The sequence below is a fragment of the Sesamum indicum genome, linkage group LG6 (assembly GCF_026168435.1).
Source record: "Sesamum indicum cultivar Baizhima isolate 11 linkage group LG6, ASM2616843v1, whole genome shotgun sequence".
Taxonomy (NCBI): Eukaryota; Viridiplantae; Streptophyta; class Magnoliopsida; order Lamiales; family Pedaliaceae; genus Sesamum; species Sesamum indicum.
Window position 1 is genome coordinate 1,367,943 of NC_142662.1, and position 25,979 is coordinate 1,393,921.

Below are 25,979 nucleotides of genomic sequence, written 5' to 3' on the forward strand. Positions count from 1 at the left end.
TAAGGGACTAGGCAGTTAATTTACTGAATCAAATCAGGCCGGATAGGTGGACTTCAACAATTGGTTCAAGTAGCTTTGATAAAGGACCAGCTATCCAGGAGGGATAGGTTGTGCCTTAGTACGTAGATTTGGGCCATCAATTTTTCTCACAAATTATAATATTCAATATTTTAATATATAAAACAAATTAAATAAATTAATAGTTTCAAATTAAAACATACATTTAAAGATAATAAATGAAAAACACATTAAATTACTCTAAAAATAGACCAACAACACCTAGAGTAATAGGACACAGACTCTACAAATTTTCAATTATGAGCCCTCAATTTAACCATGCGTGTCTAACTTCTTCATTAATCCCCATATCAATTTAATTATTTACAGAATATGAATATTTATTTATAATCCAACCATAATAAAAGAGTGTTGGCATAATTGTGTGAGAACACATCATAAGTCCACTATCATATTGCCATAATATTCTTTTAATGATGCTTACAATATTCCTTCAATCTTATTATCCTCATGCCCTAAAATGGTACATTAGTACATTACAAGAACTCTTACTAATTTCATAGAAACTCCACCTCCCAAACTTTTTAAGGGGGTGTTTGGTTAAACTTAATTATAATTCTTATAAATTATATTTTTTGAGCTTATAAAATGACAAATTTTATTATAAAAAAGAAATTATTGAGATGTTCGGATCATAAAACTTACAATATATTAGTTTGATTAATTTGAAAATAAATTGAACTAATATTGAAAATAAGTCGGTAACTCCTTAGTTTTCTTAAAGGAGTTTATAATCTCCCAGAGTCTTATTCTTTTATTTTATAAGTTTTTCTTGTATGAAAAAATTATTGAATATTTTGCGGTATCTTATACGCTTTAAAACATCTTATAAAGTGAAAAGATTTATAAATTTATCCAAACACGCTTTTATAGTATGAATATGTTTTAAGTTAATGAGCAGTAGAAGTTTGTTTACAGTCATGAACAAATTCGAGATTAGAGTTCGAGCCCCACAGGATGTGTGGAGTATTTGTCTCACTTTATTTGACTTATTATAATTTGTTTACAGTTATACTAATATATTGGTTGAATCGAGAGTTATTACAATTTGTTGTTTATTGTTTTTAGTATATAATGTATTGATTGAATCGATGTATGATTAAAAATGAACAAGTTAAAAGTGAAAAGAAAATTAAAGTTGGAGTATTTAGAAAAATAATTTAATAATATGATTTTATCAATAAGTTGCAAAAGTTTGATAAAAATTATTTATAACTTTTTTTAATTTAATTTAAGTAATTGAAAAACATAATCAATAAAACAAAATCAAAATTTTTCAACTTATTTTCATCACTAAATTGATAAGCAATTATTTTAAACAATTACAAACATCCTATAAATCTACATTCACATACAACAGTGGCAGCCCACATCCCCAATGCAAAGGCAACACAATAATCTCAGCACTACAAGATTTGATTCATAGGAATAATGTTTGTTAAGATTTAAGAAGAATGATGTTTTTTTTAATTATAATATAAATAAAAGCATATTATTCTTCACATGCATGTATTATTTCATTATCCCAAGGATGAGTTAAATAATGATTGAATCATCATCACAATAGATTATATTATAAGGCTACACCTGTATATGTAGACTCATGTCATGTGGGGGATCATTGAACCATCATAGATTATTATAAGCATATATATATTTATATATAGACTCATGTGGGATCTCCTTTCTCTGATCAAACACATCAGACCCCATTCCAGAAATTCCACTGCTAGCAGCACTTATAGCTGTGGGCTTGGTGGGGTTACAATCTCTCTCAGCTCTCTGTTGTGTTTTTTTATTAGTAGTGCAGGAAAATTTTTGCCTTGGAAATCACCACCGGCTCGACAAACGATTTTTCAAGGGGAGTAACACGAGCCCAGGTCAGATTTTTGTATTTTCTATAATGGGTTGGTCTCAGATTCAATTCTTGCCCACTTTTTTTGTCATAATGCTGAGAAAAAAAAAGGGCATAAATCAAAAAGTATTTTTTGGAGATAAAGATGTAGAAGGGAGGGGAGAGAGGAGGAGGAAGAGGGTGTTGTTTGTTATTTCATTTTTTTCTCGACTGCTGCTGCTGCTGCTGCATATTCTGTTGGTATTCTGTGTTGGGTTTGATGATAAGAAGAAACTTTGTTTTCATGTGCAGATTCATCTCTTTTCTCTCTCCGTGACTTGTCAATAGTTTTGCGCATTGGAGAGAATTTCTCTTGCCAGATGGTGAAATGCCCTTTACGCGATTTGATCTCCCCTCCGTCACATCATCATTGAACTCCATTAATAGCCCAGTAATTGTTGTTCGGCCCCTAGTCATTGAATTCGGCGATTCTCTTGGTATAAAGATTGATATCTATACAAGTTTATTATGGGTATCAATCTTTTCTTGGCTGCTGAAACGACTGCATCTGAAGCACCACCAAACCATCTCCAACAGAATTTTCACCATGTTCCCATATTGGAATTAGCCTCAATCTGCATCAACTTGACGCTGCTTCTAGTGTTTCTCTTTGTTGTATCCGCGAGGCAGATTGTGCTTTGTTTCGGTCGAATTCGACTGCCGAAGGAGAACTCCAACAGGAACTCGGTGGCCAGTAGGCACACAGGGCTTGTTGAGGGCGAGGGAATCCGTAGCCTTGTGATTGGTACAAGCTACAAAGCTACGGTCTTTTGTTGCTTTTATGTTTTGCTGGTGGAAGTACTGGTTTTGGGGTTTGATGGTGGTCGTCTAATAAAGAAGGCTGCACATGGGAAGGGGAATAAAACACATTGGACTATTATACTGTTGCCTGCAGCTCAGAGTTTAGCTTGGTTTGTGCTGAGCTTTTCAGCTCTTTACCGCAAGTACAAGTTTGCTGAGAAATTTCCGTTGTTGTTGAGAATTTGGTGGGTTGCATCTTTCTTGATTTGTTTGTCTGTTCTGTATGTGGATGCTAGAGGATTTCTGGCGGAAGGATCAAGCCATTTAAGTTCTCATGTTCTCGCCAATTTTGCTGTTACTCCTGCACTCGCTTTTCTATGTTTTATTGCTATTAGGGGTGTCACTGATATCCAAGTCTATAGGAACTCTGATCTTCAAGAGCCATTGCTTGAAGAGGAAGCGGGGTGTCTTAGAGTTACCCCTTACAGTGAAGCTGGACTTCTTAGTTTGGTCACTCTTTCCTGGTTGAATCCACTTCTTTCAACCGGGGCCAAGAGACCGCTTGAGCTGAAGGATATTCCGTTGCTTGCACCAAAAGATCGTTCAAAGACCAACTATAAAGCATTGAACTCAAATTGGGAGAGGTTGAAGGCTGAGAACCCTCTGAAGCAGCCTTCTCTGGCTTGGGCTATTTTAAAGACTTTCTGGAAAGAGGCTGCCAGCAATGCAATATTTGCAGGGGTGAACACCTTAGTTTCTTATGTAGGACCATACATGATTAGTTACTTTGTGGATTATCTAGGAGGGAAGGAGACTTTCCCACACGAAGGCTACATTCTTGCTGGAACTTTCTTCACAGCAAAGTTGGTAGAGACCTTAACAACCCGACAATGGTATCTTGGGGTTGATATTTTGGGTATGCATGTGAGATCAGCTCTAACGGCAATGGTTTATCGGAAGGGACTCAGGCTTTCAAGCTCAGCTAGGCAAAGTCACACCAGCGGTGAGATTGTTAATTACATGGCAGTAGATGTTCAAAGAGTAGGGGATTATTCTTGGTATCTACATGACATATGGATGCTTCCTCTCCAAATTATCCTTGCTCTTGCAATTTTGTACAAGAATGTTGGAATCGCATCTGTTGCCACACTAATTGCCACCATTATATCGATTGTTGCAACTATCCCATTGGCAAGGATCCAGGAAGATTACCAAGACAAATTAATGACAGCAAAGGATGATAGGATGAGGAAAACTTCAGAGTGCCTCAGAAATATGAGGATTCTCAAGTTGCAAGCTTGGGAGGATAGATACAGATTGAAACTAGAAGAAATGCGCGGCGTAGAATTCAAGTATCTCAGGAAAGCTCTTTACTCGCAGGCTTTCATCACATTTATTTTCTGGAGCTCCCCTATATTTGTTTCAGCTGTTACTTTTGGCACTTGTATCATGTTGGGTGGCCATCTAACAGCCGGCAGTGTTCTTTCTGCTTTGGCTACTTTTCGCATCCTGCAAGAACCACTTAGAAACTTTCCTGACTTGGTCTCAATGATGGCTCAGACTAAAGTTTCCCTTGATCGAATCACGGGATTCTTGCACGAGGAAGAGCTGCAGGAAGATGCAACAATTGCCTTGCCACGGGGTATTTCGAATGTGGCCATAGAGATCAAAGATGGAGAATTTTCTTGGGATCCATCTGCACCATCCCCTACCCTGTCAAGCATACAATTTAGCGTGGAGAAGGGAATGCGTGTGGCTGTATGCGGTGTGGTTGGTTCTGGGAAATCAAGTTTTCTTTCTAGCATCCTTGGCGAGATTCCAAAAATCTCTGGCGAAGTGAGTATGTGTTGATGGAATGCTAAAATTCATTCATTTTTTACCTCCTCCTCCTCTTCCTCTTCTTCTTTCTGTACTGTGGAAGGGGTTCTGCTGGCTAAATCTTCTTCTTGATCTATGGATTTTTATTTTTAGGTTAGGATATGTGGCTCTGCTGCATACGTCTCGCAATCTGCTTGGATACAATCAGGAAATATAGAGGAAAACATCCTCTTTGGAAGTCCAATGGACAAGGCAAAATACAAGAGTGTTATTCATGCTTGTTCACTGAAGAAAGATCTGGAGTTATTCTCACATGGTGATCAAACCATTATCGGTGATAGAGGCATAAATCTTAGTGGTGGTCAGAAGCAACGCGTGCAACTTGCCCGAGCGTTATATCATGATGCTGACATTTATTTACTGGATGATCCTTTTAGTGCAGTTGATGCACACACTGGCTCAGAATTATTTAAGGTTTCTATGTTCAGCATATTTTTATTTTTAGATAACCAATTGCGTTTGGCTAAAGTATTTTGGTTAACTGCAGGAGTACATAATGACAGCACTAGCTACAAAAACTGTTGTTTTTGTCACTCATCAAGTTGAATTTTTGCCAGCTGCTGACTTGATTCTGGTATTGTCTTTATAACTACCTTTTTCTTGGTCATACCTGAAAATTGCAAATTAGCTTCTTGCTATTGAACTTTGGACCTTTGTCGATCCTACAGATCAATGGGCCCAAAGTTGTGGATGAAAGGGTTTTTCGTGTACCGAGTCATTATCTCATTATTATTTCATGGCATTCTTAAGGTACAATGTGGATAGCAAATTAATAGTAATGTATCATACCCAAACTTTGAACCTCTTTGGATCAAATTTAAGCGAGTCCCACCTAATAATTGGCTGTTGGGTTTCCATTGTTCTTTCTGCCTAAATTCATAACTGCAGGGATATTAGAAGTGTTGCAATTCATTACACATTAAAAATACTTTTTAACATCTTTAAATGGAAACTTGATTCAAAGGTTGTGTAATATCTTTCAAGAAGTCCTCAAATGCATCACATCAGCCTGAGTTAGAACTTTTTCAAATGTATGCCTTTTAAATTTGACCAAGGAGGGTAACACCCTCAAGTACCTTGGTTATTGAATGGGTTAATGACTTTAGTCTAGTTGATCAAGTTATCTGCTGATAACTGGATCCTTATAAGTTGGAGCACGAGTTCTCACTGTCCTTGTATTGTTGTAATCTCTCTGTGGAGGCTGTTAAAACATCTTACTATTCTGATCCTAAAACCTGGCTATCACATCTACCCAGCAGGTTGTCAATTGTTATTTACTAAGCGTCCTTCGTTCTTCATTTTATCAATAGGAAGTGTGCTCTGCATTTATAATCTCCTCATAGAGCATAATATGATGCCTGGAAATAGCGCATATCCTGCACTTTATCCTTACCAAAACTAAAAATGACTAAATGGTATTAACATTTAATTGTTGTACATTTGAATTCCCTGCTAATTTTCTGTAATACCTTGTTTTAGGTTCTGAAGGAAGGTCGTATTATTCAATCTGGAAAATATGATGAGCTTTTGCAAGCAGGAACAGATTTTAATGCATTGGTATGCGCTCATCATGAAGCCATTGAAGCTATGGATTTTTGCAACCAAGCCCCCGAAGATTCAGATAAAAATGATCCTCCGGATAGTTCTGTTCCCACTATAAAATGTGATTCAATTGGTAAAGATATTGATAGCACGGCCAGTGAAGTTCAACAAGGTGCATCAACCTCAGAACAGAAAGCAATAAAAGAGAAAAAGAAAGCTAAACGTTCCAGGAGAAAGCAACTCGTCCAGGAAGAGGAACGGGAGCGAGGAAGAGTTGGCTGGAAAGTGTACTGGTCTTATATGACTGCTGCTTATAAGGGCTTGTTGATTCCATGTATTATCCTTGCACAAACATTATTTCAGCTCCTTCAAATAGCCAGTAGTTGGTGGATGGCGTGGGCGAATCCGCAAACCACTGGGGAGAAACCTAGAACAAATAGTATGGTACTTCTTGTTGTTTATATGGTTCTTGCTTTTGGGAGTTCCTGGTTCATATTTGTCAGGGCTGTTCTTGTTGCTACATTTGGCCTTGCGGCTGCACAAAAATTATTTATGAAAATGCTTAGAACGGTGTTCCGAGCACCAATGTCTTTCTTTGACTCTACTCCAGCTGGCCGCATACTGAATCGTGTACGTTCACATCCTCTCTGGAAAACTCTCCCCTCCCTCCTGCTTTTGTGAAATTATGGTCTAAAGGGTTGATCAGTCCCATTTTTCTATCTCCAATCCTCCATTTTCAACAGTCCCAGTCTTGATTCACCTGTACAATTGTTTCTATGATTTCCAGGTGTCAATTGATCAAAGTGTTGTTGATCTCGATATTCCCTTTAGACTTGGTGGCTTTGCTTCAACCACAATCCAACTTCTTGGCATTGTCGGTGTGATGACACAAGTTACCTGGCAAATCTTGCTTCTTGTTGTTCCGATGGCTATTGCTTGCTTGTGGATGCAGGTAAACAGTCAAATCATGTTATAAATTGGTATTGACAGTTGTACCTCTACATATATGTTTGCAGGATGCTCTAAGTTGTATATGCATCAGAATATGTCTGCCTACCAGCAGATAAATGAAATTTTGTATTACGAATAGCTTTAAATATCTGTTAACTTGAGGTCAAGTATTAACCAAGGTACAATAAGCAAGTCTGCATCTTATTTTATGCACGTTTTTACTCGCATTTATTAGAATGTACACGTGAAATGATGATTTTTTATCAAGCGTCCTGAAGAACTTACACGAATTTTCGTTGTGTGACAAAAATGCAGAAATACTATATGGCATCATCCAGAGAACTAGTTCGCATCGTTAGCATCCAGAAATCCCCAGTGATTCATCTTTTTGCTGAATCAATTGCTGGAGCAGCCACAATCAGAGGTTTTGGGCAAGAAAAGAGATTCATGAAGAGAAATCTTTATCTTCTTGATTGCTTTGCTCGCCCATTCTTCTGCAGTCTTGCAGCTATTGAATGGCTTTGCTTGCGCATGGAGTTGCTCTCGACATTTGTATTCGCCTTTTGCATGATTTTACTTGTGAGCTTCCCACATGGAACTATAGATCCAAGTAAGTACACCATTCTTCTCGAAAATCAACTGCACTTCTGTCGGTATATACAGATGCAGCCTTGATAGTTTCATGAACCATCAACTTGAATCATTGAATTTAGAACATATACTGCTGTTGAAATAGAAAGCTGTCACTTTTCTTATGGTTAAGATAAAAATGGTGCTGGTGGATCCTGTTCTAAGCATCGTTTTAAGATGCCGCCTTTGAATTTGGGAGTTATTTGCTTAATGAGAATCACATAGAAGATGGTGATTATCGGCAAATAATGGGCAAAGCTCATGTTAATTTTTTAACCTGAATTTCTTTCCTTTAATAGGTATGGCAGGCCTTGCTGTGACATATGGCCTGAATCTGAATGCACGTTTATCTCGATGGATACTCAGCTTTTGCAAGCTCGAAAACAAAATCATCTCCATAGAAAGGATTCATCAATACTGTGAAATACCTAGTGAAGCACCAGCTATTATCGAGGATTCGCGTCCCCCATCCTCATGGCCAGAAAATGGTAGAATTGAACTAATTGATTTAAAGGTATGCATTCTGAACTTAGGTTTTTTCTGATTTTCTCTTTCCGAATATTCATCTAATTCTTTGTTCTGAAAATAGGCAATTACCTCTGTTTCTGTGTGTGTGTGTCTGTGTGTGTGAGAGAGAGAGAGAGAGTCAAAAGAACAATATAACTCAATTTTTTGCTATAGGTTCGTTACAAGGAGTGTCTTCCTGTTGTTCTCCATGGTATCTCGTGCACATTTCCTGGTGGGAAGAAAATTGGAATTGTCGGACGTACTGGAAGTGGCAAGTCTACTTTGATCCAGGCCTTATTTCGACTAATTGAGCCAGCAGGTGGTAGAATAATTATAGACAGCATTGACATTGCTAGGATCGGTCTTCACGATCTCCGCAGCCGGCTCAGTATCATACCCCAAGATCCAACCCTTTTTGAAGGAACTATTAGAGGCAACCTTGACCCACTCGAAGAGCATTCTGATCAAGAAATTTGGCAGGTATATCCCTTTTCCTTCCTGAAGAGCGTAAGCTCATCATGTTACCATTCCAAGCCTGCTTGTACCATCGCTGATGTTAATAGCACGTTCATACGCCACTTCAATACCGCCACAGGCTCTTGATAAGTCTCAGCTGGGAGAGATAGTTCGCCAGAAAGAGCACAAACTTGATACACCGGGTAAGCATATATCATTCTTCCAACTAAAACCAAGCCATCTTTGAGCATAAAGCACTGAGTGCTGATGGAGGAATTATTTGTTGTATATGATGTTTGCAGTTCTAGAAAATGGAGATAATTGGAGTGTGGGCCAGCGGCAGCTAGTGTCTCTCGGCCGGGCTTTGCTCAAACAGGCAAGGATTTTGGTGCTTGATGAGGCCACAGCCTCAGTGGACTCAGCCACAGACAACCTCATCCAGAAGATAATAAGAACAGAGTTCAAGAATTGCACAGTCTGCACGATTGCTCATCGCATTCCTACTGTTATCGACAGTGACCTGGTTTTGGTCCTCAGTGATGGTGCGCTCTACACCTTCTTAATTCTTCTACTTATATGGGAGTTTACGCATGTATTAGCCCATATAAATGTTACGTCACGTCTCCTAAAATTTGGAAATATTACCAAAAAAAATCCCTTGATGTTAGGAAATTAAACTAACATCCCCTCCAGTTATATTTTACATCACAAATTTCCCAATGGCACATCCTCTCTTTAAGGAAATTCATAATCTAAAACATGACTACGGGAACTCTACTGGATTTTTTTCAAGATTGGGACATCCTTCTATAATATACATAAAGTTTAGGGGAGCCATTGTAATTATGCCAACAAAGGTTGGAGTATTGAGGTTTACTACCCTATTTCATGGTGGTTCATTTGCTAGCAGCAGAGAAAGAAGGCTAACTTCTCTGCAACTACTGTATGTTTTGCAGGTCGGGTTGCAGAGTTTGATACCCCGTCTCGACTGCTGGAAGACAAGTCCTCCATGTTCCTTAAGCTGGTCTCAGAATACTCATCAAGATCAAATGGGATTCCTGATTTTTAATGTAAACGATACGACAAAAATCAAGAATTCGCCAAGTTCTTTCCTGGAAAATGAACGGGGCCCGATGCAGCTGTGGCTATCCCCAGCTCCTAGTGATGCGTTCGGAGGATCAGAAGAGCAGTTGCAGGTAAGTGGGGCATAGACTAGAGACGGAACATCCCAAGTGGAGTATAGTTTGGTCTGAGAAGGGATGGTTTTAACATTATTCTTGATGGTCTTAGGTGTAACGGCGGTCGGCTCCAACCTGTACATAAGAATAAGGTTGTAGGAAGAGGGTTGGCAATTTGCTGCATAGCTAATAAGAAATGGAACCTTTTTTTGTATTTAAGCATGTTCAATAAAACTAGGTTTTTGCAGTGAATGTACTTTATAGAGCCATTTTTGAGACTAAAATCCAATATTCATTTGTTCATGTGTTGTTGGAGAGGGTCCTTTGTTCTATTCTACAAATTTTATTCTTTGCATTGAGTTGATATTGATACTTAAATGACATACAAATATCCCATTTTTTAGAGGTATTGTCACACCACTCTTTGTATAAAAACAATAACAAAGAGGGACTTATGATAAGGATAGTGTAAATGTAACTTACAAGGCCCAACAGCGATGCCAGTCTCTGAAGTGGGCCTAGCATTCAACTAGGTGTTTGAGCCTAGGCCTTAATAAAGCCCAAAATATCAAGAAAAGGCCCAAGAAGCCGAAATTGCAAATCCTCACCAACAAAGCTGTGGGTATCACTAATACTATCCCTTCATGCCAAAAGCTTCTCTTGTTGAATCTATACAAAGCTTTTTCTACTCCCATCGCTACGCAACAAACAACATGGCTCAAGTTTGAGCTCTTAGAAACGGCGTTACAATTGCTACATCTCTTAATATCAAAACACTTGTTATTGGAGTAGCTCAATGGTTTTTCGACGATGGGAGGTCTTGTGTTTGCTTGGATGTTTGGTTGATTAGGTGTTGAATCAATTGAACTGACTCAAGGGGATTGTCATACTATGAAAGTGTTGGAGGTTTGGTTGATATGAATTGAATTCTCGACTTCTTTAGTACGGGAGTAGTTCTCAAACTTGAGGAATCACGACAGTTACATGCATTTGATGACTGTATCTTGGATCTGTGGAAGAGGTGGTTGTGTCACAGACATGATCATCATAAACCTTGTCCACTATAGTTAGAGTATGTAGCAAGGACGGTGAGTTCCAAGAAGAGGATTCGTCGCCTGTCAATATGTAACAGAGGTATCTCCTATATATTTAGAGATGCGTTCACGCTTTATGAATCTGTGGCCACAGTCGTTGATTGAATAGGAAAAAGAAGTTTTTACGTCGAGAAACTTGGCATAACGCAATTTCAAGTATTAAGCATAGACGCCCAATCCAGGATGAGAACCGACACCTAATTCCATGCCCTAAACTAAGGCCAGGAGACGGTAGACGGTAGATGGAAGAACCATACTTGTATAGACTCGAGAGCCTAGATGTTCACACGCAAATTCACCTAGTCTCTAGTCATGGACCGTTGCTAGACGGTCACCCATGGTAATGGGCTTTCTTGATTAAGGGTTAATAAAAAAATTTAATTAATAATAATGTTAGACACTAGCCCAAGTCTAGCTAAAATGTAAACCTAAAGAGACACACAAATCACTGTGAAGGAATAAAAAAATATAAAATTAATTCAACAAGTAATCCGACTACTTACAAATGAGACTCATTGGATGAAAGGCCCAAGAATAAATTAATGAAATTAATTTGGGCTTGTCCTTGTTATTTAATAAGTTGAACCTTATTAATTAATAAAGACAATGAGGGCTTATGTATTTAATTGGATTAAATACATATTGGGCCCAATTAGATGGATTTTTATTACAATTGGATTTAAATAAAAATTTATTGGACTTGTATTTTTTATTTGATAAAAATCGGCCAACATAATACTTTGAGCCCATTGAAAAATTTTATGGAATGAAATAAATGGCTAGCAAATTACAATTTTGAAAAGTGCAATTTTAGCCATCTTTTTTATTTGAAATTGAGAAGACATACCATATAGATAAATGAATGTATCTAAACACATTTATTTACATCTATACAAGGTACATATATTATATCGTGTATAATTTTATCAAGGGAAGATTATTATTACACAATATAAAACAACACAAAAATTTCCTCCTCCTCTCTACTACCTCTCGTCCGCCCCGCAATTTTTTTTCTCTTACTCTCTTCTAGCAAAGAAAGCATTGAGATCCCGATTCTGGTGTAGTGTGGATAAATTAGAGGGTTCCTGTGTTGGAGCTTCAAGTGAATAATGTTTCAATTGAACGCTAAAAAAATGAAGTTATTGTATTTCTACTTTTTTTTTAATTTTTCGGTTTATGTATTTTTGCCTCAGCCTCATGTATGTTTATTTATTTATTTATACATCAAACGCCTAAAAACTCCAAGGGTACATCCCTTGGATTCGTTATTTTACGCTTTAATTTTAATTATTATACGTTTTCGTTCTACCGCTTCCTCTTGCGCGTTCCTAGGCCATACTACGCGATCCTTCACCCACTTAACCCACCATGAGAAAACCTATTACAGAGTTTGGAATTTTTCTGAATGTCCAATTTATATTCAAAGTCCAAATCCTCCTCATTTTCAAGACATCAACTGTTGCAGTTCTATCCATTTGTTCTTCCCGATTCGTGATCCACTTGATGGCATCAGCAGAGTCCGATTCAAAAATGCACTGCTCCACATTAAGTTCATGCAATCTTGTGACTATCAATCGGAGTGCTCAGACCTCAGCAGTTGTAGGATTAAACGTAAAGATCTCACAGGCTTCCAACATAAAAATGTTGCCATTATGATCTCAACCAACAACAACAACAAATGATTTTCCATCTGAAAAGGAAGTGTCTGTATTAACTTTACACCAACTTATCAGGGATGCCAGACACAGTGGAAGCGTCTGTATTAACTTTTCATCTAAAAGATCTCACTGAACAATGCTCCTCCATTTTTTTAAAATTGACTCTCGCAACTTTCATCGGTGTGGGAGGCTGCTTTCCGTGAGTCTTTTCATGTGATGAGGAACTGGTGTTGGGTGTCTTGGTCCGAGAAGAGATCAGAATTACGAAATTCCAACATCTTGCAATTCTGTTATAAGATAATGTAGAAATTCTTGTACAGATAAAATCAAATGTTTTATTAATAATTCATTACTAAAAAATGAGCGAGTTCATAGACATTCAAATTATTCATTATAAGTAACTAATATATGGAGGCAGGTCAAAAGCTCATCCATCCTCTGTCATATCGTTATGGTTCTAAAATTATTGTTTCAGATCCAGTCTATGAACACAATTTAAATCTTATTTTTCAAAAACTCATAAATAAAAGTAGGTCCCAAGTAATTACTATAACCCGCCTGGTCTGTCTGAACAATTTATGACAATCATCCATACATCCACCACCCAAAATATTAAAAGATTGAGCATAATATGAATTTACCCATAAATAATTGCAATTTATAGGATGGAGACACAAAGTTGCAACTGAATTTCTTTTTGACCAACAAAGATTGATGATGATGTGACAGCACCCCACTAATTAAAGTGCAAACCAATATACATCCTTTGATTTTGTATCATGTAATAACTAGGTATATGAAATCTTTACCCTGTCTTAATGTGGAGTAAATTATTATCTTTGTAGTTTAATAATAATAATAATAATGGACATGATCAAATGTTTGTTTAGAAATTAGATTAGATGAGTCTGGATCTTTGATTAACTTAGCTAATCTCACTTCATGCGACATAAATCCCGACATTAATATTACATGCGGATTAAAATCATTTTATTACAAGTACATGTAAAATTCAATTTCATTTAATGTCTATTTAATACGAATGTACAATTTATTTTAATTGAATTGCTAATAAGATGGAAATTTGAAGAAAGTGTGGGGTGCCCAAGCCTTGTGGGTCCTTCCACTTAAAAATTAAGAGTATATAATTTGTTGTATCAAAAAAAAATTGAATTAACGTATATTAAAGTTAATTTTTGTTGGGTACGAATCGAAAATTCAATCAGCCGATTAATTGAATTTTGGACACTCCTACTTAAGTTAGGTAAGTTGTACGAGAAATATACATGAAGATTGTAAGCAATGCTAGAATTGTACGAAATTTTTTCTAATTGTACGATTTTACTTGAATTTCATACAAATCAATAATTTAATGATCACAGAAAATTCATACATATTAAGATTTAAAATGCAGCAAATAAAGACTTTAGATTACGGATGCAGAACATATTCGAAAGTCATAATTATACTATAGGAAGGTTTTAGTACGATTTTTATAAAATGTACCCCACATCAAAATAATGACTCGTACACTAAATAATCTAATGACACATAGCAAGTGTGATTATTACAATATGATTGATTAATTTTTTTGAATTATATATCAATCATACGATAAAATGTGTTGTAATTGTCATATAATTAATCCAAGTGTAAATTTTTTTAATATTTGATCTTATGCGATGCGGCGGCATATTAAGAAAGCAACGACGTGGTTCCAATAACGTGAGGATACGTTAGCAGTGATGGGTGCGTTGTTTACTTTGATTGGGAGTTGGTTCATGGATTCACGTACACCGAATGTAAGAGTTGAACTCGATGGATCCTTCTTGTTTAATGTATCCACAGACAAGGACTACGCTACCGACAGAAGTGAAAGCAAACGTGGCATCACTCTAACTTACGCCACGCCGCTGTAATACGCCGCCTCTTTTTCTGATACTTATACGGTGAAATGCGCACGAGAATAGTACAAACTGAGCATTTCTCTTCTCAAATCTCCGGCAGCTTCTTTGCCTGTTGTCCCGCCATTTCTAATCATTCTGTCGCCACCTTTTTCGAATGTTGTGAAGCTTTCTAGTTGATAGTAGGATTTGAGTTTCTTTTTCTAAGTTCCTGAAAATCCGCATGCGATCAAGCTAGTTCGCTTTTCCTCCTCTTGATCCGCTGTCCGACTCTCTTCTTTTTTCTTCTTTTTTTTTGGGGTTTCTTCTTTTGGTTACTGGCTGAGTGTTTTAACGCCAAAACCCAGTGATTTTGGTGCATCAGTTGCACTGTTTCTCTGCACTCTTTGAAGCTGTGTCGGTGATTTTTTGTGGGGTCGAAGTTTGTTGTCGGAATTTTGATTCTAGCCTAAAGTTGGAGTTGTTTAAGTTTGTTGATGGTGAACATTCGAAATTCTGACTGCTGAGATTCTTTTTGTTGAAAGCTTTTTCAGTTGAAGTAGGTACCTGATGAGACGGCGGCCGGCGGCTACACTGCCTTTAGATGATTTAATGGATAAGGGGCAGAGGAAAAATCAGCAGCTTTGGTTATTGGTTTCCTTATCAGCTTTGTTTTGGTCTTGTCTATTGTATTTCCATTTCGTGGTGCTTGGCGGTGGCAGTGTCGACTCTTCGCTCGAATTGGAACCAATATCTCTTGATGCCGAAAGGAGGAATACTTTGTTCAGTAAACCCAGTTCTGTACCTGTTAGCCCATTTAATCATCGTAAAGCTGATGTTCCGAGTGAGAAAGAAAGATTAGTTGATCATGTTTCCCCACCAGTGATAACGAGAAAGAGAGAGAAGCCTCATGTTCAGAGGCGGAATTATCCATTTATGCGGGCGTTGAGAACTGCAGAGAATAAGAGCGATCCATGTGGAGGAAGGTATATTTATGTTCATGACCTTCCTCCGAGGTTCAATGAGGATATGCTTAAGGAATGTAGGAGTCTTAGCCTTTGGACAAACATGTGTAAGTTCACAACAAATGCTGGGCTGGGTCCGCCGTTGGAGAATGTTGAGGGTGTTTTTTCTGATACCGGGTGGTATGGGACGAATCAGTTTGCTGTGGATGTGATATTTAGCAATCGGATGAAGCAATATGAGTGCTTGACAAACGATTCGTCGCTTGCTGCTGCTATATTTGTGCCTTTCTATGCAGGGTTTGATATTGCGAGATATCTTTGGGGACATAATGTATCAACTAGAGATGCTGCATCTCTTGATTTGGTCGATTGGCTGGTGAAGAGGCCTGAATGGGGGATTATGGGAGGAAAGGATCATTTTCTTGTGGCGGGTAGGATAACATGGGATTTTAGGCGACTAACCGACCAAGAGTCCGACTGGGGCAATAAGCTTCTGTTCTTGCCGGCTGCCAAGAACATGTCAATGCTTGTGGTGGAGTCGAGTCCTTGGAATGCAAATGATTATGGCATTCCATATCCCACCTACTTCCACCCTGCAAAGGATGCTGATGTGTTCATTTGGCAGGACAGAATGAGGAAGCTGGAGCGGAACCATCTCTTCTGTTTTGCTGGTGCGCCCCGTCCAGACAATCCAAAATCAATCCGTGGACAGATCATCAATCAATGCAACAACTCCAAGGTTTGCAAACTGTTGGAGTGTGATTTTGGGGAGAGCAAGTGCCATTCTCCAAGCAGTATCATGCAGATGTTTCAGAGTTCTCTTTTCTGCCTACAGCCTCAAGGTGACTCGTATACAAGAAGATCGGCATTTGACTCCATGTTGGCTGGTTGTATACCTGTGTTTTTCCATCCGGGTTCAGCCTACACCCAATACACATGGCATTTACCAAAGAATTATTCTCAGTACTCTGTTTTCATTCCTGAGGATGACATTCATAAGAAGAATATTAGCATAGAACAACGGCTGAGTCAAATTTCAGCAGAGAAGGTGAAGGAAATGAGGGAGATGGTTATAAATCTTATTCCACGGATAATATATGCCGACCCTCGCTCTAAGCTGGAGACACTCAGTGATGCATTTGACGTAGCTGTTGAGGGAGTTATCAACAAAGTTACCAAGTTGAGGAGGGACATGATTGAGGGGCGCAAAGACGATAATTTTATTGAGGAGCTTAGCTGGAAATATGCTTTGTTAGATGAGGCTCAGGCAGTAGGGCCTCATGAATGGGATCCATTTTTCTCAAAACCAAAAAAGGACAGGCAAGTTGGGTTCTCATAGTTCATCAGCTGAAGCAGCTAACAATTCTTGGAAGAATGAACAAAGACAACAACCATGAATTCATATGGAAAATGTTATTAGTTTGCTGAAGTGAGATCCCTTTGCTGAGAATTCTGAATGCGAATGTGGTATGATATTAAGCTCAATGGACAGTAAAATCTATCATATCACTAGTTTGCAATTGCATGCCTTGTTTGATACCTACTCATAGAGATGCAGATATTATGGTTTAGTTCTTCCTGACCAGCAAGCCAATATTGTGTTCTTTAAGCTTACAAGTATTGCCCGTTTGATATACTGCCCTGGATATAATTTTGTGACTAATATTTGGACCTCTAGTTAACCAAGAAAAAGCTCAAATTTCTGCAGTGACTCAAAAACCAGTCATTGCCATCGTAGAATAATCGTCTGGTCTTGAACTTAGAATCATGGTTGTTGGAATGCACATGCATGATGCATGAGCTACTTTAATGCTCTACTTCTCGTGCCCGCCCTTATTATCCGTGACTGCTATGTCGTTGGGAATTCATTGCGAATCCTTTTGCACGTCAAGAAGTCTAGTTGGGAGTCTGATTTGAAACACGGTCACAAGGCAGTAGCGGAGACTGGGAAGTTTTCGTGGAAAACCCATCCTCCCTCGTGTATAGCGCAGACGACACAGCGAAGCCAGAGACCCCGGTCAGTCTGCGTGAAATTTTAGAGAGAGAGAGAGAAAAGAAGAAGAAGAAGATACATATACATAGAAGTGATGAGTATGTGGTTTTGAACATTGCTGCACTCTCATGAAAGTTGATCAGATGAACAGATTTACAGCTGGTCTCTCTGTATTTTGTTTTTCTGGTGATAGTCCAAACTATAAGCCCGCGTGCTGTGTTTAAGAGGTTGGGCCAGGTTTATGGGCTTGGCTCCAACAAGTTGAGAGATGGGCTGGGCTGGGTTGGGTTGTCTCATATCAGGATATCTTAAAAATATCATTGGTGATGATCACAAATAATAATAATAATATTTGAGAAAAAGAATGGTGAAAATATTTGCAATTATATTATTGTGGGATTATAAATGTTGCACTACATTTATAAATTATTTTATAATTAAACTAATTAATAAGTATAAAGATACAAAAGTATGTTGAATACAAAAAATCAATTTAAAATATTTACTAAATTTTTGGATAAAAATAAATAATGGCAAATTTATTTAAATTTAAGTAAAAATAGATGATAATTGTTCAAGTGATAAAATAAAATTAAAAAAAAACATAGATATAGTAACCAAGTCAACAAGATTATGTGTTTAAAAATTAAATAAATGAAAACTATAAGTAATCAATTTTTGAAAAATTGAGTGAGTGATAAATAATTCAAATTTTAAAATTAAAATAATCAATAAATGTACAATTTAAATTATAATTTAGTTTCAAAATAATTTTTAAAACGAAGTATTAACCAATTTATCCAACAAATTCATGAATCTTTTGAATAAAGGCAAAAAGAATTATACACTTATTTAAATATAAATAAAAATAAAGAATATTTTCTTACGTGATGCAATAAAATTCAAAAAAGCTATCTAAATAAGCATATGCATAGTGTTTCTATGTTTATACTTTATTATATATAGATTTATTCATAAAATTTCAAACATTTAAACATACCAATTTTTTCTACTATTTAAATTACATTTTTTTTATAATTTATTCCCATTACTAACCTAGAGCTATTGGCAAAATTCGATTTATCCTAAGACCCAAGTATTTTATATAAAAAAGATATAGAGGGGACAAATTGGTAAGAAAATGTAGATTTATAGGCGTGTATGTGGGACAAGGTTGTTGAAGTTTGAATGTTGAAATAAAAGGTTGTGATGTATGAATGAATTTGGTGTAGGAAGCAAAGGCAAAGGCAGAGGCAGATATGGTGATGTCATGACGCATGTCATATTCTTCTCTTCTGGGGCCTAACTTTCTTCTTCAACATTAAACTCACGGTGACTGGACTCTGCGTGGATCACCCTTTCACGAGAATCCCATCAATCCCACAGTTGACCGCCGGCTCCGACTCTCCTCCCTCCCCACAACTCAACTCTCTCTCTAGAGACATAGACTTTTTCACCTTTTCCTAGGCTTACGCGGATTTGTCTTCCTGCACTTTTGGACTCCACCATCTAATATTCTACTATAAAATTCGTGGAATTCTATATCAAAGTATTATTGAGGTTAAAGAACGGGAGCCTGTACTTTTCCCAGTTTTTTAATCATTTCTTTTCTTAGTTTTATTTTTACGATCTCCCACCAACCAACCATTGATCGCATCCCCCGAGGCCACCAACCCTTTTTCTTGTTCGGCGGGGCGGGTTGTAATCAAAATCTTTGTGTTGGGTTTTGTTGATTTTGAGGAGAAAATGGGGAGTTTGGAGTTGGAGGGATCGGATGAAGAGGGCATAGCCAAGAGGCTTTGGAACAAGTTCAAGAATGAAAGGGCTTTGGCTCTTTATAGCCCCTTTGTAGTTTGCTTGGCCTCTGGCGCTTTGGACCCCAACGCTTTTCTTCATTGCATCTCTCAAGATGTCTACTTTCTTCAAGCTTTTGCTCAGGCGTATGACAAATCATCTCTCCCTCCCTCTCTCTCTCTCTCTATATATATATATATATATGTATGTGTGTATTTATATATATGTGTATGATCATGTATATGTAGATTATTGATTATTTCAGTGTTTCTTTCCTACTAAATGTACTCTGTTTTTTTTATGTTTTGAGGTCAGATGAATAACTATTACTGTTAGCTTGTGCTCAAAATATGAACTAGAGATCAAAATAGACTATTGGCACTGTATTTCTTCCAATTGTGTTGGTTATCAATATCTTTTTGGAATGTTTAATTAGATGTGAGGGAAACATCTTGATGTTCTGAATTAGAGGGGCCTTACTGATTTTTATGTTGAAAGCAGAGCCTTTTTGGCTGAACTGCATATATTTGTTTGTTAAAGTAGTTGTGCACCGCAGGTATGAACTAGCAGAGGAATATGCAGATGATGAGGAGGACAAGGAAGCCATTGTCAAGTTGAGAAAGCGCGTCTTGAAGAGGTTGAGGAACCAAGATGAGCTTATTCGTGTAAGGCCCGAATAATCACTCTTCATCGTATTGTCATATTTCTCGAGTTTACTGGTGCAGATATATAGTTAGTCATTTACTGTTAAGTGTTAACTAGAAAAAAAGTTGGCCATCAAACACTGCTATGTTTTATTTATCAATCTCCTGTGAAGATATTGGCTTCAGCTAGTCTTGCGTCTCAGAATGAAAGTTAAGGCCGTTTTGGTTGTTTACGGGCTTTTGTTTATAAGAGTAGAAGTTTGTTTCATGTGGCAAAGATTACCAGTATGGATCTTTAGTGGCCAAACTAAGTAAATACGATAAGGAGTTTGATCTGATTACAGTAATTGCTCATGATATTGGCCCCTTGTATCAAATTGCCGGAACCTATTAGGTGATGGCTTTTTAGTGAAGAATCAACATCGAACTGAAAGTAAGGGGGGAAACGGATGAGAAGTCACATTTCACATTGATATTTGTTCTTATGAATCTTTCTCCACCACATTGGTTTATAAGGTTAAAAGGACACCTTAATTTACCATGTATATGTGTTAGGGACGTCAAACATATTTGATATTACGTTATTTTAATGTGCTCCAAGTCATTGGCAACACCTTAATTTGTTGATGTTTCAGGAGTGGGGCTTTGAGCCACCTAAAGAGAATGATTGCAACAATGCAACGGTTAAATACACAGAATTCTTGATGGAAACAGCCTCAGGGAAAGTTGGAGGAGAAAAATTTTCTGTCAAAATCGTCACACCTTTCGAGAAGACAAAATTGGCTGCTTATACCCTGAGCGCAATTTCACCCTGCATGAGGATCTATAGCTTTATTAGCAAGGAGATTCAGGCTCTTCTAAACCTTGATGACACTGAAAACATTTACAAGAAGTGGCTTAACAGTCTGTCCTCTCAAAAATTTGAGGTTGGTTTGATTCATGATGATCATGTTGTGTAATAAATGTATTGGTGTGTCCTTGTCGATAACCCTGGTGTGTCCTTGTCGATAACCCTGGGGATTTTTGACCTTGAAGTGAAGAAACTATAGAATTACAACTTTCCTGACTGCTCCATTTTACTGCTCTAAATTTAGGCGTCAGCTTCAAGCATTGAAGACTTGCTAGATAAATTAAGCATTTCTTTGACCGGTGAAGAACTAGATGTTGTAGAAAGGCTCTATCATCGAGCCATGAAACTTGAGTTAGAGTTCATCTGGTCTCAACCAGTTGTTCAGCAAACCATAGTTCCCTTTTCACGGATCCACAACAGTGCTGAAGACAATCTCATCATTTTTTGTGACTTTGACTTGACATGTACTGCTATTGATTCCTCTGCCCTTCTAGCAGAGCTGGCAATAATAGCGGCAACCAATGTTTCTGAACCTCCAGTGCCGTCGACTGATATCAGGACAACTTGGAACAATCTTTTTGAACAGTACGTGGAAGAGTATCGACAATGCATAGAAAGCATCACTCCCAGTGAAGCAGACGGTGATAAATCTCCCCAAGGTTTGGTAAATTATACTGCAGAAAGTCATATAATTAGTTGATCAGGACGCCTAATGGTTTTCAATCTAATTGTAGTCGAGGGACTGGATTATGAAGGTCTATGCAAAGCACTGGAGCAAATATCTGATGTTGAGAAGAGCGCAACTTCAAGAGTTGTTGATTCTACTGTATTGAGAGGATTAAACTTAGCAGAGATAAGAAGGGCCGGCGAGCGGCTCACATTTCAAGATGGTTGTAGAAGATTCCTTCAGGATATTATGGAAAGTAAAAGTTCCATGAAAGAAGTTCATGTGCTGTCATACTGTTGGTCTGGTGATTTAATCAAATCTGCTTTACAATCAGGTACGCTTGTGACTATATGCTTGTGTTTGTGAATTTCTTGGTTATTATGGTATTTGTTAGAGAGGTTTCACTATGATTACTATCCTTCATTCGAGGTTTAATCAGTTGAGATATATCTATCTATGCATTTATGCATACAAAGTAAGTCGAGTAATGTTTTTAGATTGGCAACAAAATTGAACATTGTCCTTGGCATGGTGCAGGAATCACTCTCTATCTTCCACCAAAGAAGGGTTAATTACAATGATTCACTTGGGAGTTATGCAACTACTGACTATATCCTTCTCCATCTTAAATTAAGAAAACTCCCTCCAAGTTTCAGCCGATAAAAGACCTTATAATTGCAACCCTTCTGGAATTAAAACAGAACAAATATGCCCTATATTTTTATAATAGAACACTAGTTCCTCAAGTTCCAGAATTACAAACAGAACGGATGGCGAGATTTTGGTAGTTTCAGATTGGAGAAGGATATAGTCAGTAATTGCAGAGATTCCCATGTGTTGTCCTTGAATATAGCAATTCCTATGTTTTATTTAATCATCAAAGGTTATTCCTCTTCTCTTAAGCAGGGGAAGAGAACGTGTTCAACGTACATTCAAACGACTTAGTTTACAAGGACTCTATTTCCACTGGTGAAATGATCAGAAAGATGGACTCCCCCATGGACAAGCTTCGAGCATTTAACAACGTCATCAACTGCAGCAGCAACAGCGTTAAGCCCTCGACAGTTTACATTGGAGGTTCAGTTGGTGATTTGCTCTGTTTGTTGGAAGCAGATATTGGCATTGTCATTGGCTCCAGCAGCAGCCTAACGAGGCTCGGGAACCATTTCGGCATCTCTTTCGTTCCATTGTTCCCTGGTTTAGTAGCCAAACATAAAGAACTCGCAGAAACCGGCAGTCTAATCCACAAGGGACCATCTAACGTTCTTTACACAGTCTCTAATTGGGACGAGATATACGCGTTCATTTTGGGACAGTAGACCTCTCATTCATCCACCGCAATAAAACGTGTGTATACGCGGACAGAGTGATTCTTGGAGTAGCTGGTTCTTCGAAGGTTACTTGTATTTGATCTTGTCAATGGAATAAGCTAGGCAACAGGTTGGCCCTTGATCTATTTTTCTGTGTTGAGGAATGCTGGCCTGTGGTAGTAGTTTCATGGATTAGGTGCAGTGACAATACAAAACGTTGCTGGAGAAGTGAGAAAATTTCTTACACACTCGCAATGTATTAAACAATGCTATAACTATGATATGAAGTGTAGCATTTCATCAGAAGCCATGGGACTTGTTGATTGCTTGGTTTGAGATAATTGCACAGATACCCTTGATGTTTTGGCATATTACAAAAGGAAAAAACTCAAGCAACCCCTGTGCTATGTTGTAATTGCACTCTCGTCTCTTGATGTTTGGTATAATTACATGTTGGTTCCTGTTGTTTGAAAAATTACATTTAATATCCTTGATGTTTGCTTTTGTCTAACAAATAAGTCTCTCCGTTAGTTAAAATTCACCAAATTTGCTAATTAATAAAAAAATCAAATATAAAATTGATATTTACCTTCGATTAACTTATTTTACTAATTTATTGTGTGTCAAATGAATCTTTTTATGACCAAATTACCTTTATACATCTTCTTACGTTAATGCATATGAGTAAATATATTTTCATTGATCTACGGATCGTTTAATTAGAAAAAAATTTATTTGACCCGTAATAAATCAGTATTGAGGGTAAATATCAATTTATTTTAATATTTCTGTTAATCAAATTTAATGAATTTTGACAGATACAGAAACCTATTTATTAGACAAAAACAAATCTCAAGAATATTAAATATTTTTTAAACCAAAAGAAATTACATGTAATTGCATCAAATCTCAAGAAATGAGAGGATAATTATTCCAATAAAATAGCACACTAACTTCCTATATTTTCAAAATAAAGCAATTTATCTCCTTAAATAGGAAGATAAATTACTCTACTTTAAAAAAATATATATATACAAATGAACTCTTCATGATGCAAACATGATTGCATAAAGTATCATGTAATATTTTTAAAATTAAAGAAATTATCTTTAATTAGCAGAAACTAAGAATATCATAAAAATTCATGAACTAAACTGGAAAAATATTTAAAAAAAAATAAAATAGTTACTTAAAATCGAAAATTATTTTTTTAAAAATAAAAAAAAACAGGGATAAATTGAAAAATCATGTAAAATGAGCTCAGCCTTCCCAGGATGAGAATCAACAGTGGTGACGTCTCCTGGTGGGTATTAAGAGGCAGATGATCGTAGAGTTGATGAACAGATGAGTTGGGCCCACATGGGAGGGAGCCCACTGGTGCATGTGCCCCCACATGTTAGTTCAACTTCAACCACCGCCTCCATACAAGAACATGATCCTCTTCATCTGCTTTTGTCATATTAATCACTATTATTATTAGTGTTAATATAATCTTAATTAACAACATTTTTACATAATAGTGGTCGTCAAATGTTTTTCCAACACTCCCATGTGAACCCCATCTACTCCGAAATTTCCACTCATTTTTAATTCAATTTTTAATACACACTAGTAATAATAATAAATAAATTTAAAAAAATAAAAAAAAAATATTATGTAAGATGGGTTCCTTGTTTCTTTTTAAAATTTTACGTGGAAATAGTTTTTCTATATTTTCTCTTTTTTTAATTTATTTTTAATATAGTATATAAATTATTCTGCACACATATTTGAGTACGATGTGTATGTCAAAAATAATAAAAAATTGACTCATTTTACTCTAAGTAACACAAAAAATAAAGATTAAGATTTGAAATAACAATATTGTAATATTTTTAAAAGACTAATATGACAAAATTATTTCAAAATAAATATAGCATATGAACACATCTTTAAAAAATAATTAACATATATATATATATAAAGAATGATGAGAGTGAACAATTATTTTGCACTCTCTCACTCACTCTAATCATAGGATTAGGGAAATATAGACATATTGTGATATCACATGGCAAAAGCATCCATCACACTTCCACTCCATAATTACTACTACATACTCACACTCCACTATCACTCTTTTCCCTTTTCATTAATTTAACCAAACCCCCCCACCCCACCCCACCCCACCCCATCCCACATGTTTGCATGTGAAATTACACCTTCTTTATTCTTTTCTCTATAATTACTATACAAAATCAATAACATACAGTAAATGTTATTACAATTACATTCCTAGTTTATGGTCTGTTCACCCAAACCATCTATATTTTCTTGAATAAACAAAAATCATTCATAACATTCAAAAAATAGTTTAGTTTGTGTAGTAAGATTGATGTTTTTGGAAGTGTGCGTGTAATTTTTTAAAAATTAGGGATGATTTGATTAGATGGTATTAATATTTCTAATGAATGTATGTGTAATTATCAATTTTTTAAAAATCAGGGATGGTGTGGGTAGATGGTATTGATGTTTCTGATGGATATATGTGTAATTATCCAAAAAATAAGAATAATTTGTTTATACAGATCATAAATTAGAGGGTCTAAATATTATTTAGCTTAGTTAGGATTCTTGATTTCTTATGTCTCACACAATTATATACTATTAGTTCTCATAACATTCTTCACTTTTCATCACCAATTACCACTCAAATTTTCAATTTCTGGGCACCTAAATCTTCGGTTACATATTATATTTGTTGTATATATAAAATATTCTTTTTTAAATATACGGATGATGTGAATTTTATATATAAGTAAAAGCAAAATATGAATGGTACAAGATTAATTTACAAGAAAAAAATTCAAAATATTTTTCTAGACTGTTCGAGTCTATAATAATAAATCTTGACAAATTCATTTTTATTTTTCAATTTTGTGTAAATTAAAAGGGGCTCTCTTCAGATTTTTCATAATTATAAATATTTTTTATTATTTAAAAAATTAAAAATATATCATGAAATTAATGATCGTTTATTTATTAGACAGCCATCAATTGCAAGGATTTATATACTTTTTTAATAATGATAAAATATTTATAATTATGATAAATTTGAACTATTTCCTTTCTAATTTACCCTTTTATCTCTCCTAAATAATGTTTTTTGGTGGATGATTGTGGGGACCTGAGAATTGATGAGTAGGTGCTCATATGATGTGAAACTGCCGTTCATTACAAGATACCTAATTTTTACCTTGAAATCAAATCAAGAATCATTGATC

General features: G+C 36.4%; 3 protein-coding genes across 5 annotated transcripts; all 3 read left to right on the forward strand.

Moving 5' to 3' along the window:
* Positions 1-1,759: 1,759 nt before the first annotated feature.
* Positions 1,760-10,158, forward strand: LOC105165683 (ABC transporter C family member 5). Of its 2 annotated transcripts, XM_011084769.2 has the most exons (12): positions 1,760-1,958; positions 2,225-4,549; positions 4,685-5,005; positions 5,079-5,165; positions 6,071-6,763; positions 6,921-7,085; positions 7,400-7,694; positions 8,014-8,228; positions 8,396-8,701; positions 8,817-8,880; positions 8,980-9,219; positions 9,634-10,158. In XM_011084769.2, the coding sequence occupies exons 2-12, from the start codon at positions 2,441-2,443 to the stop codon at positions 9,744-9,746; spliced, it is 4,608 nt and encodes a 1,535-aa protein (XP_011083071.1). In that variant the 5' UTR covers positions 1,760-1,958; positions 2,225-2,440; the 3' UTR covers positions 9,747-10,158. The 2 variants fall into 2 exon arrangements, with proteins under 2 accessions (XP_011083071.1, XP_088737702.1); XM_088881576.1 differs by lacking the exon at positions 1,760-1,958 and having other exon boundaries at positions 2,028-4,549.
* Positions 10,159-14,443: 4,285 nt separating this feature from the next.
* On the forward strand, positions 14,444-17,121 carry LOC105165682 (xyloglucan galactosyltransferase MUR3-like). Its single transcript, XM_011084768.3, is given in 2 exon segments — positions 14,444-16,785; positions 16,787-17,121. Coding segments are annotated over 2 exon segments (1,791 nt in total). The 5' UTR covers positions 14,444-15,063; the 3' UTR covers positions 16,856-17,121.
* Positions 17,122-18,653: 1,532 nt separating this feature from the next.
* On the forward strand, positions 18,654-23,022 carry LOC110011234 (bifunctional TH2 protein, mitochondrial). Of its 2 annotated transcripts, none has more exons than XM_020694805.2 (6): positions 18,654-19,391; positions 19,802-19,910; positions 20,525-20,815; positions 20,984-21,380; positions 21,474-21,740; positions 22,313-23,022. In XM_020694805.2, exons 1-6 carry the CDS (start codon positions 19,198-19,200, stop codon positions 22,723-22,725), a joined length of 1,671 nt encoding a protein of 556 aa, XP_020550464.1. In that variant the 5' UTR covers positions 18,654-19,197; the 3' UTR covers positions 22,726-23,022. The 2 variants fall into 2 exon arrangements, with proteins under 2 accessions (XP_020550464.1, XP_020550463.1); XM_020694804.2 differs by having other exon boundaries at positions 18,656-19,391; positions 20,984-21,398.
* The last annotated feature ends 2,957 nt before the right edge of the window (positions 23,023-25,979 follow it).